Here is an 11,358-nt window from a genome sequence, read left to right as displayed (position 1 = left end):
ACATCATCATCTACTCAATTTTCATCAGCTAGTGTTTAATGTTCTACCTCTTTGCTGCAAGATCTTTTATTTGAAAATTCTTTGTTTTCCAACGGATATTTTCAGATTTTAAATCGAATTCTCACTTTCCCTTTTTTTTTTCATTCTTCATTTTCGTCAGGACTGAAAGGTCGTATCTACCAGTACATGCGACCTTTTGCTCTTAATTAAACTGTTATTCAGTTTTAACGTTTCTGACTATATTTTCATGTTTTAAGCCTAAATACGATACAAAACAAATACACGCCATGCCATTAGACACATGATATATTTCCAGAAACTCGGAATCAACGGTATATAATTTGTTCTTACGAATCACAACCCAAACTGGATTCGCAATGCATTATACCTACAAACGAATTTTGCAAGTGCTACACGTAATAGATATGATACACTCTAAATGAAACGGTATTTTCATCTATAAATAATAAATATGCATATTTTGTTGGACATTTGCTTCGCTTTAGCTAGTAGAATTCAGCGCTTGAGATGGAACGGCAGTCGAGTGATTGACCGACACATCGTAAGTACCGCGAAGCTGGATCATAATCACTAAATAAGTTGTTACCGACGATATCATCTGAAAGTAGAGTTGGAAATGAAGGTCCGACGCCACATTTAACGACTCAAGTCAACTTGAGTCGGCGCAGCTTTGTAGGTTTAATGAATGTGAGTAAACGATAGGCATTCAGAGAGTCAAAGTGCAACTCGTTTATCATTGATCCAGATGCAGACTTACGTACGTCGCGGACCATCCCGTTCTCCAGCACAAAGAATCCACATGCCGTGAATTCCAGAGGTTTTCGTACAAGCTGGAGTGAGAAGCTGTGAGCCTAGCAAGAAAGGAGCAGTCATGATCTAGGCTATACTATCACCTTGCTAAACACCTACCACAGAGTAGAACTTAATTAATGCTACTGCAATACCTACTTCCTCTTTTACTCGGTTGGAACTGGTCGGTGTGACAAGTTCGAAGATGACTTCGCCTATATTTTGTGCCTGCATGTGACGAATGTTACTTTTTGCGTTACTCCGTTATGCGAGATTATTCATAAGCCGTTGTAAGATAAGTAAATAGAAATCTAGCATTTACCTCGGCAGAGGCGATCGAGCAGACAAAAGCGACATACGGAATTGACGAGCAAGCGATGATAATCCAATTCAAAATTAACACGATTGTCCAAATGTTGAATGTCGAATACTCGGTTGTCAGGACGTTCAAGTAAACGTGACCATTATAGAGCAGAGTGATTATAAGAACAAAGGATGTGCTCATCGACACAAGCAGCTGGATTGCAAAGGCCTCGTTTAGACTCCTGGCTATGGTGCATAGTTCACGATGTATTCTTCTGCAGAAAAAAGCGTAGACCCTGTAGTGGTTCAACGATGAATTAAACTCACCCATAAAATTTCACCTGGTACTCCACATGACATGTGCCACTGACTCCTTGTCCCTTACTCCGATGGATGGTACGTTCGTATGAATTTCGAGCTCAAGTGGAGCAAACAAGTAGTTTAAATTTTGACGAAACGGCCCGGTTTTCATTTCCCTAGAGCTCAACTGCCGCAGATGCGCGTTCAAGTATCGAAAACGCCCGCCAATGTGTCTGCAAGAAGACCAACAAGGTTTAAGTGACCGGACAACGGCTGGGAATTTCCTGATTATATGAGTACCTGACCAGGGTAGCAAAGGTGCAATTAATAATGTGGTTGTACATCATTAGATATTCAGCACAAAGTACAGCGGCGAATGCCGCGGTCTTGGACCAAGCTTCGTAACCGAACCACCGAATAAAGTAGATCAGCGTTATTCCCACTAAGAAAAGGACCATGGTCAGCTGAATCATTTGATATTTTAAGATCAATCCGTATTCGTTCGGGATTCCAACGGTGCTCAGCATCTTGTCAATGGAATTGAGCTTGTCCAAGCAAGTCGCGAAGTCCTGAAAAATTTCCAGTTACGTCGAATTCGTAAAAAATCATAGATTATGCTGCATTTTCGATTCGTCTTTTGCAAGCTACATTATACCTTTGCTTTCCAGCGCCCCGTGTACAAAAATATCGTCACGGCGATCAAGTCGATGATTCTGGCAACCTGAGAGGCATTGTAAGAAACGTCACCAAGCGCATTTTCGGTCGGATCTTCTTTGTTTGCGAGTATTACGATGTTCAAGTGAAGAGCAAAATAAACGAATGACCAGCACAGAGATATGACTGGTCTCGGTCGACCGATCGGACACTCAATAGTCCCCATACCAAGTACCCAGTGGGCGAGAAACGTCGGGATCATCGCACTCCTGATTGTCTTTGGCTCCGGGAACTTCATATCTGGAACACGACTACAAATTTGAGTCGACAATCGACGGGATGAAGGGAATAATCTGTGAGACTTACCCTCTGTGAACCTATTGACCTCAAGAATATGCACAAGAGTGTCTTTTTTACAATCAGAGAGTAAAAAAATAATCAACCGTATTAGATGGATAGGTTTTTCGGAGAAATAGGGAGTGGAGAGAAAGTGCAACAACACTTTCGGGGCTTGGGTATGCCAGGTTTTCACTCGTCTGACAAAATAATACGGTGAAGTCACGGTGCTTGTGGATGCTTCATTAACCCTCGGCAATCGATTCTTCAAACAATTCGCTTCAAGAATGTTAGCAATGTTTTGCAAGTGAGTATATTTGCCAGCTGATACAGACAGCAATAAACATTAAGATATCATACATCAAAATTTCTCAGAATATTTGACACGTTCGTATCATAGGTACTTGTTGTATGTGTTTGGTATAAATTGTTGAGTTGTAAAAATGGATGGATAGTTCTTTGTGAAATGTAGATGCTTGCCTGTAACAGTTGCATCGTGGCGATGTAATATACCTATTTGCATGGTGATACATGCATTGCTTAATTGATCGAAGAATGAATATTCAATTCAGAGAATAGTTTATACTTTCCAGCCAAGAATTCCAACTACCTGTTTCAAAAAACGTTCTATTCTATATAAGTACGTGTTTACCCTGATACAAATTACGTTTCAACGAAATCAGCTCACAGAAACTGATATATCAATTCCACTGTGAGATGTATCGACGAATCCCGTCTGCCTCGAATGATTCAAACACCATCAAACTTTATTAGTATTTTTTTTTACACTTTCTTCACAGAAATGTCGATATTTATTACAATCAATCATGATATTCTAGACAATATCACCTTTAAACATCGTCCATTCGCTTGCTTCAATAGCCAAAGTCCACCCATTGAGAGCAGCGATGATGCACGAGCAGGACAAAGCTCGAATAATGAAAACGGCAATGATACGCAGCGTGACAAAGCTCATCTATTGAAAACAGTAATTCCTGCATGTCATCACAACGATCGGATGTCTCCTGTCGGTTAGCAATGACATATCATTCGTTAATAGGGTCACTTGCGAATTATCGAAGAGACAAGTGCGAAGGGAACCGTAACGTTTTACTTTAATCATAATTCAAGTTCAATCATTTTTTATATGCTCTGCATGCGGTTTGTTAGTGACTAATTTATTGTTGCAGAACCGTTCCAATTGACTGCAGGTAGAATATTTTATCTGAAATGTCACAAGAACGTAATTTTCACGTGATTTACACGTAGGTATTCGATTTTATTCTCTTTTCCCTCTGCGCTTGAAAAGACGATTTTAGACAACACTGAAATGAAGGTGCAGTTGCGTGCCAATTTTTTTTTCCTCTTCATCGTATCCAATTTGTTGGAACGTAAAGACTGTTTGGTAGTACAAGTGTTTTCTTTGCACCGTGACGACGATACAACAAAACGTGCATTATAAACGTTACATCGTTGAAGTTAGTCTGCGATCATCCTGTTATGTTTCAATCTGGTAGAAGCTCGGAAACTTTTGAACCGATTCGATAACGAAGGAACGTCGTCCTCTGTAGAGTTGGTTGAAGGTAACCATAAGCTGCGCTTTAACATCTCTAGATTATGATTGTTCAAGCCGGGATTTGCCGTCACGTCTATCCACTTAATATTTTTGTTTTGTAACTTTGAAGCGACAGACTTCTTTACGGAAATAACCGTTTGGTAATCTCTTTTGTGGAATATTCTTACCATATAGAAGTATAGGAGTTCGATCAGGCTAATAACGGATCCACCTAGGCATAGACCAAAAATTCCGCCAAAGGATGCTGAAAAGTGATTTCAGTCATTTATAGCTTCCGGATCTTGACTATCTAAAGGCTGCAACATAAACGTCCAATAATAAAAGGCAACTTACCAAACAAACCGTCCCAGGTGAGCCAAATATCCTTGCGATACTTAAGACACGAAATGTCTCGGAAGTAGACGTAAATCAGAGATAAATTTCGAACGTCCAAGCCATGGCTGTAATATTGGCTATTACGATCCCATAAAACAGAATAAAACACAAATTTCACACACCCATGCGTGCATCAGCGTCGATTTACATGCTTAAGCGGCAAGTTTTACAATTGTTTTCGCCACACATCTGATTGGTAAATGTCATATATTTAGCCGCATCAGTATAATACTTTTGTACGCAGTATGTTGGCGGTGAACCAACGAGAACCGATATTCGCCGCATTGTGATGTGGCACACAAAAATTGTGCCTTGAAAACAAGTTAATTACACCGTTATTCAAGAATTGGGAAGTAACCTGAGCAAGTTCGATTGTTGCCCAGTGGATTCATTTACACAAGGCAATGCAGCGACAGACATAAGAATATGCTCACTAGAAATGTCCCCTAGGAGCAATAGAAGAAGCGATTGTGCAGATATGTACACCGCTTGAGTTCATTTTCACTGCGAGCAAGAAAAATGGTCAGTAGATAAATGATGGCAACGTAATTGACGGCAATATTTTTCTATTCATGTTATCGCGTTTTATATCAAAACCAAACTGTCAACACACCATCCATGCAAGGCGATAATTTTCAGGTTTTTTGTTTCTTAATCTCTGTGATTGCGTATTGGCTTCTAAATTTGTATGAACATATAATATTTTAGCAATTTTATCTTCGGTGAAAGTCGAAAATCACTGTCAGATTGTCGTTGAAGAAACTTACAACATCGGTGCGTCGTATTTAACTTGTTTCATATCGGCCGCTTCGGTTGCGAAAGAATACCATCTATCAGTACATTGAGGAAGGCACTGACATTCGGCGGTTTTCAACGTGCTGTTTTCAATATTCATATCTATCGGCGTTTGTAAGCTTGACAGAACTCCTGCGTATGATAAAAATCAAGAGGACGAAATTAAGTGGTGTCACCGGCTCTAGAGTGAAACGGAAGTAAACATGCAAAATCATTGTGCAAAATGATCCTTACGTCTGTAAGTCCGCAGGCAGTGCACATCCGTTAAACCACACGTCCGAGTTTTCGCATCTGAGAAAAAGAATCGATGAAACGTACATTATCTGAGAAGTAAAATATTGAAGCAGCTTGATGAATTTCTTAAGTGACGAATCGAACATTGATTAGATACTGCAGAATTGGAATAGAAATCTCTGCATTATCTGTACATGAGTGTCATCAATCGAACATATCTGCGAATCATTTGTAAAATAAGAAAACGAGAGACGCTCGGCATACGTCGACATCACTTACAAGAGTGCGGATAGTAGAATGGTATGCAGTTGCACAAGCTTCTGATGTGTTCGATTCTGCATTCGGTAACGCATGTTGGATAACTGTAGAGTGGCGATGATTTCAAACTGACCTGCATTCAATCATGTACGACATGGGAATTAGCGGCTAGTAATACTCTTATCTTCCACGTGTGTAAGGTATGACATTAGGCGAAGAAAAGAGGAGACCCACCTCATCATCGAACCAACACTGTCGCCGTTCAACAGAAAGGGTTCGAACGCTCGCCACGCTTTCGACTATGGTCCCTGTTATCGCGATGTCAATCTCTTTTCCTGGTTCTGCCAGAGAGGTAAGTACTGAGATTTCTGGATAATCTTCCGCGTCGTAAAGCATCACCGATGCTCCGATGTACGGGCGGGTCGCACCTCCGTAAAACTTTTCTTCCAGATCAAATATCACGGACAGGCCAACGTCTCTGCCGGATCCTGCGACTTTCTGACATAGTATAATTTTACAGTGGCTTTAACAATATTAATAGAAAGTCTCGTTAATATAGTTTTGACAACAGTGATTTTGACATCGAAGTAAAAGTTTAATGTTTAGCTTCAATTATAGTGACTTTGAACGTACAGGTTGTTCCTCCAACAGTTTACTAACCTCGATTCCTTCCACTCCAGGAACCCAATAAGAATTTTGTTCAGACTCAGTACTTGCGCTAATTACTCCTGGTACGAATTTTTGGTAGGTCGAAGGTATTCTGTAATAGGTACTGGAATTTCATTTGCATTCAAATATCTGATAGTGCGAAGCTAATCCATATCTAAAGGGTAGGATCTTCTACATTTTTGAACCGGTAAGCAGTTTAGCCTTGTTTTCGTGATGTGAATAGAAGTTTCTTTTTTTCTAAGTCTGCAACCGCTACATTGTCGACTCGATGACAAGTGCTTAAATTTATCTCCCATGCTCTGTAATTTTTGTGATTCCACTAAACTTCGTTAAAAACTAGAATCCGCTGAATTTAACACGTATTTCGTTTCCCGGAAATGTCAGCAGTAAGATGCAGAAATCAACGAACAGATCAAAACGTACGTTACTTACGTGTCGGAGTCAGACGCAATCATGGCGTGATAATTGAAAGCACAGCAAAAGCCTTCGGTTGATTTAATCGCCCGGAACATCTTGGAGCAGTTGTACAGTTGGCCTAACCAAGCGCACTTGATCAACATTTTGTCGCAAGGCTGCATCAACTAAATTGGAAAAATAAATTAAATAAACGCCCTAAACCCAAAAAAAGTTGGGCAAATTTCACTGATAAGAAAGTCTTTATAGTATATACTGTAACGGTATTTAAGAAAAGTTGAATTTCCAGCAACTGTAAAGTATCGTATCGACACATCGTAATGGAGTTTACTGAATATTCAAGCACAATTTTACGGCGGGGTTGGTATTAAACTTCAAAGGGAAGTCCACCCTTTACGTGAGAAAGTTTACTTCTTGTATACGATACCTACCACCGATGGTAGTTTGGTTATTTGCATACGACAAACAGAAGCTGGGTGTATACACGAAATTCAGCAGTTTATTTTCTGATAGTCGTACCCACGATGTCTAAGGACCTGAGTCAATTCGTGTGAGATACAACTTCTTGCAAAATTAAACGTGCAATTTGACAAAAAGCGGTATTTTCCAAAGGCTCACTTTAAAGTTTAACCTATGACCACGTTCCGTGGACTAATCGAGCTCTTAAATCAATCCAGTTTTCTACACACACCAGTCCCATTCTCAATACGTATTTATTTCGGATCTCAACTTACCCGACGCATTAGTTTCTCCACTGTATAGCCGAGAACAGACATGGCTCGCATTCCTGGAGTGACATTAACGCTTATGTATTCTGGACGGACCAGCTTTGGCAGTGATTGGAAGAAGTCTTCGATCTGCGCGACCGTGAGACCCACCTTTTGGCTTCACGAGAAGAAATTACGGTCATCAAGGAATAAGGACCATATCCAATAAGGACCATATCTCAATACTCACAAGTCTTCCTTCAATCGATCGGCTACAGGCTGATAGATTTTGTTGAAATTGCAAATTGCAACTGCTGGGAAGGGCAGGTCCCATATAGGGTGTGTCGTCGTGTCGATCGTGGTCACTGTTGGGGTCTGTTGGAAGCGACGCCAGACCAGACACATCAGAATTATGCAGAACACAATACCGAGAGTGCAGACCTGAATCATGCAGGAGCGTTATTACGAGGTAATATCGATACGAGGTGAATCAGCGAGTGACTTCACTTATCCTGCTTCATTCTAACGTGGAAAAAGTATCGGTAATAAACGACACAAGAAACGGATAAGTGAATAGAAATTGTCGCAGTATTTTGAAGAACCAAATCTGCTCCTTTCCTACCACAATCCAAATAAATTTCTCGATGATTGTCGAGCCTGGCGAAGTAATGTACTTGAAACCGTGGAGGCCGGTCTCGCGGAAATACAAATGAGTTTCCCGTCTCAAAGTTCGAAAGGCTCGTCGGAGTCGGATTTTCACACCATGTCCGTGTCCTCGTGATACTGTATGCGAAGAAAATGTATGGAGTATATCAAGTTGCAGGACGTAGACAAGCACACTTAGATTACAAATTTCTGTAGCAAAGATCAATGTTTACACCGTGCTGAAGCCACTGAATTTGAGGTAATTGAACTTCGACAACAAGTTGTTACAGTGGAAGGATCTTCTTACCGTTTCGCCTCGGCCATCCATGTTGACCTCTCGTCAAACTCGGCTCCATTCTCAGATGATACTCTCAGCCACGAAAAGAGCCCTCGATTATCACTGGTTAGAACTTTTTAAAACTCGTTATAATGCCATATTTGTATTTTTCAAATTCTCTAATTTTACGAAACTTGATTCTATAAATTAAGGAATCTGTTAACGGAACTCCTTTAATTCATGTTCATTGTTTTCTCGTTGAATAAAAAAATCCGTTCGTCTTTCTCACGGTAATTTATGCAACACCTCAACTCGGGGATCAGTAACTGTATCGGGTCTCAAGATTGTTATTTCGCATATTCCACGATCGAAGTTTCAAGAACAGGAAACTTGACTGGCCTTATTAATTTTCTCCATGTCCAATCATCGTCAGTAATGTCTATCATGCTTCGTGTGAAGTTTTTGATTGAACAATCCAAACGCCCAAAGATTTATTCTCAGTCAATGGAACCTGCTATAGCATTTTCCGTCAGACATTTCGTTCACTTTTCACTCTCTTTTCTTCCTACCTTTTACTCTTTATTGTCTAATTTACTCGCTCTTTAAATTCGAAGGAACAAACCCGACACTTCATGTATGAAATCACAAAATCGTCTTTCATCGCGCAGTTTCCAAGGAAGATTAAGATCAAAAGCCACACCTTCGAATTTGATACGCAACCTTCCAGTATCGTGACCGTATTACCGGCCACACTGGTTTTTCTCAGAATTGAACCATATGAAAAAGCGTTTTATGATTTGATATTTGGTTTGAAAGAAAAACGTGAAACCCTAATACAAACACGACCGCCAGAAAATGGATGCGAAGACATTACCTTCTTTGATGTTTTCGCTGAGTTTCGAGCCTCTGAGTTGCCTGGAAAAAAACGAGCCTCAAGCTCTGCTCACGGAAATCCAAATGGTATAACAGTCGGTTGTTGGACACCAACTCTCATGATAAATTCAGAACTGGTAATACGGTGGGCAGCAATTTCGTTGATTCGAAATGACAATATCCAATCTGTGGAAATATCCTGACGAGGCTATCGCAGCATGATTGCTTCAATTTCATTAAACTTTTCAATATCTACTTGCAAAGTAATCGATAAAGTTGGAAAACTAACGGAACTTTAACATTCCCGGCCGTTTTTTCTACAGCATTTATCCACCAAGGATGCGTGCGGGCGATAATGGAAAAAAAGTATCACATTGACTCTATAATTAGTAATAAAATCGAATATATCACAACAAGAATAATAATAATAATAAAGAATTCATTAATTTTCATTCCATTTGTAGGTTATTTTTATCATCCAATCCAACTTTGGAATGCACCATAGTATTGGAAGGAAAGTGACTCACGCTTTGCTGCGATACGAATCGCTGTGATACGGGCAATTTGGTATAGAGTGCGTGGAAATAAAGTACATTTTATGACAAACATTGACCGTCTCGGTAAAAAATAAATCCTTACTCAGACGTTCGGTGCGTCATGAAGATGTCTTACTCCCGAACACCATATACACGTTCGTCGTTATTCTGTCCAAATGAAGACTTTACGACGAGCAATTATCTTGTGCGAAAATATCTGCAAATTTTTTCCTCATACTCTTTGATATTAAGATTCTTCATACAAATTGAGGATGTGAATCGCGTTTGATGTGAGGGCTACTTTGTATCATATCGCCACAGAAAAGCCTCATTCCTTTCTCCAGCTTGACTTGTGAGAGCTTTTGATGACTATACACATAAAAATAAACATAAATAAATAAAACGAGATAAGAATAAATTTGGAAGATAAAACGGTTGCTAAAACAGTTGGGAATGAAAATGAAAAGGTGAAAAGGTACATCATAACGCTGGATTGCTTTGAATTGTTTGTTAAAGCACTGATAGAAATATAGTGCATGTAGTAAACAAAACGAATCTTGCCAGAATCGGAACTGCGGGTGATTCGTGTCTTAGTTGCAATTAGTTGTAAAAACGCCGGCACAGTAGCGTCATTTATTACTGGGATCGTCTGACCATCTGACTTATTGTTTGCTCGAACGCAGAATGCCTCGGCTGACCTAAGCTTGAGTCTTTCTACTGTGGCCAACTCGTGAGATCAGTTAACACAATTAGGAAAATGAGGATTTCCAAGAAGTGTGAAAAGAAGATTGCTCACTTTCTTTAGATGCACTTGAAAAGAGTAGCAGGGACCTTTTTTTTTTATAGATAAATATGTCCCAGAGTTGAGAACCTTCGAGTGGGGAATCGAAAAAAAACCTTTTCGAAGTGACAGATTTCTGACTTTGCTTACTTCCGTCGTTCATACAATACCACTGAGAACCATTGTGCGAAGTTCTTCCTAAAAGATCAAAGTCGTTGAGATTACAACTCATTGTGAATTGTCAGCCGTGTACAGGATGGAAGAATGACTTTACGAGTGCCTTGACAAGTCTCAAACGACACCTTTCCGACACAGCTTTAATGTCGCTAGTGCTGTACCTGGAGGTAAATTGAAAGTGTGTGTGTGTTTTTTTTATGAATTCCAATTAGTTGATAACACGTTTTCAAGACGCGTCCTTGTTTGAATTTGATACAGAAACATATTTACCTACTCGGCTATTGAATTTACGTCACTAAATGACGGGAAAAAATTAAGAGGGTGGAAACGAAAAAGACAAGCTCCTGATATTCACTCAAGGAGAAAATTGATTCACCAACCGTGAAGTTTAACACATAACAAGGTCGGAAGCTTCAATCGGTGAAGTTGAAAAACGCGAGAAGCTCGTCCGCCTCAAAAAGTTTCGAATGAGTTGTAATCATCTTAATTAAATGAATCCAGAGATACTTCTGTTGGTGAATTTCGCTGTGATGAAATAAATCAAAAACCGTCCAGTTCGTTACGTTCTTTGGGCAATACAACTTGTAATTATAGAGTAAAATAAGTTCCAAATTTGATTTGTCATTAAAATAAAATAA

The 11,358-nt window shown here is 39.7% G+C and overlaps 2 protein-coding genes across 2 annotated transcripts; both read right to left on the bottom strand.

Moving 5' to 3' along the window:
• Positions 1–474: 474 nt before the first annotated feature.
• Positions 475–2,365, bottom strand: LOC124416406 (putative gustatory receptor 28b). Its single transcript, XM_046897429.1, has 7 exons — positions 2,069–2,365; positions 1,714–1,982; positions 1,455–1,646; positions 1,133–1,388; positions 970–1,038; positions 783–872; positions 475–619 (listed from the first exon to the last, which is right to left on the bottom strand). Exons 1-7 carry the CDS (start codon positions 2,363–2,365, stop codon positions 503–505), a joined length of 1,290 nt encoding a protein of 429 aa, XP_046753385.1. The 3' UTR covers positions 475–502.
• A 1,407-nt stretch (positions 2,366–3,772) lies between these two features.
• On the bottom strand, positions 3,773–7,814 carry LOC124416400 (pickpocket protein 28-like). The gene is made up of 10 exons (XM_046897422.1): positions 7,682–7,814; positions 7,459–7,609; positions 6,743–6,891; positions 6,302–6,401; positions 5,876–6,139; positions 5,663–5,774; positions 5,384–5,440; positions 5,122–5,281; positions 4,313–4,431; positions 3,773–4,223 (listed from the first exon to the last, which is right to left on the bottom strand). The coding sequence occupies exons 2-10, from the start codon at positions 7,507–7,509 to the stop codon at positions 3,883–3,885; spliced, it is 1,353 nt and encodes a 450-aa protein (XP_046753378.1). The 5' UTR covers positions 7,510–7,609; positions 7,682–7,814; the 3' UTR covers positions 3,773–3,882.
• Between the last annotated feature and the right edge of the window lie 3,544 nt (positions 7,815–11,358).

The sequence above is a fragment of the Diprion similis genome, chromosome 2, assembly GCF_021155765.1.
Source record: "Diprion similis isolate iyDipSimi1 chromosome 2, iyDipSimi1.1, whole genome shotgun sequence".
Lineage (NCBI taxonomy): Eukaryota > Metazoa > Arthropoda > Insecta > Hymenoptera > Diprionidae > Diprion > Diprion similis.
This window is presented reverse-complemented; position numbering and strand designations above follow the sequence as displayed.

Coding starts and splice junctions, on each gene's coding strand:
- LOC124416406 (XM_046897429.1), bottom strand. CDS start 2,365: ATGAAGTTCCCGGAGCCAAAGACAATCAGGAGTGCGATGATCCCGACG. Junction 1,983..2,068: donor CGGGGCGCTGGAAAGCAAAG/GTATAATGTAGC, acceptor GAAATTTTTCAG/GACTTCGCGACTTGCTTGGA. Junction 873..969: donor CCAACCGAGTAAAAGAGGAA/GTAGGTATTGCA, acceptor CTTTCTTGCTAG/GCTCACAGCTTCTCACTCCA.
- LOC124416400 (XM_046897422.1), bottom strand. CDS start 7,509: ATGCGAGCCATGTCTGTTCTCGGCTATACAGTGGAGAAACTAATGCGT. Junction 6,892..7,458: donor TGGAGAAACTAATGCGTCGG/GTAAGTTGAGAT, acceptor TTTCCAATTTAG/TTGATGCAGCCTTGCGACAA. Junction 4,432..5,121: donor AAATACGACGCACCGATGTT/GTAAGTTTCTTC, acceptor GGATCGTAATAG/CCAATATTACAGCCATGGCT.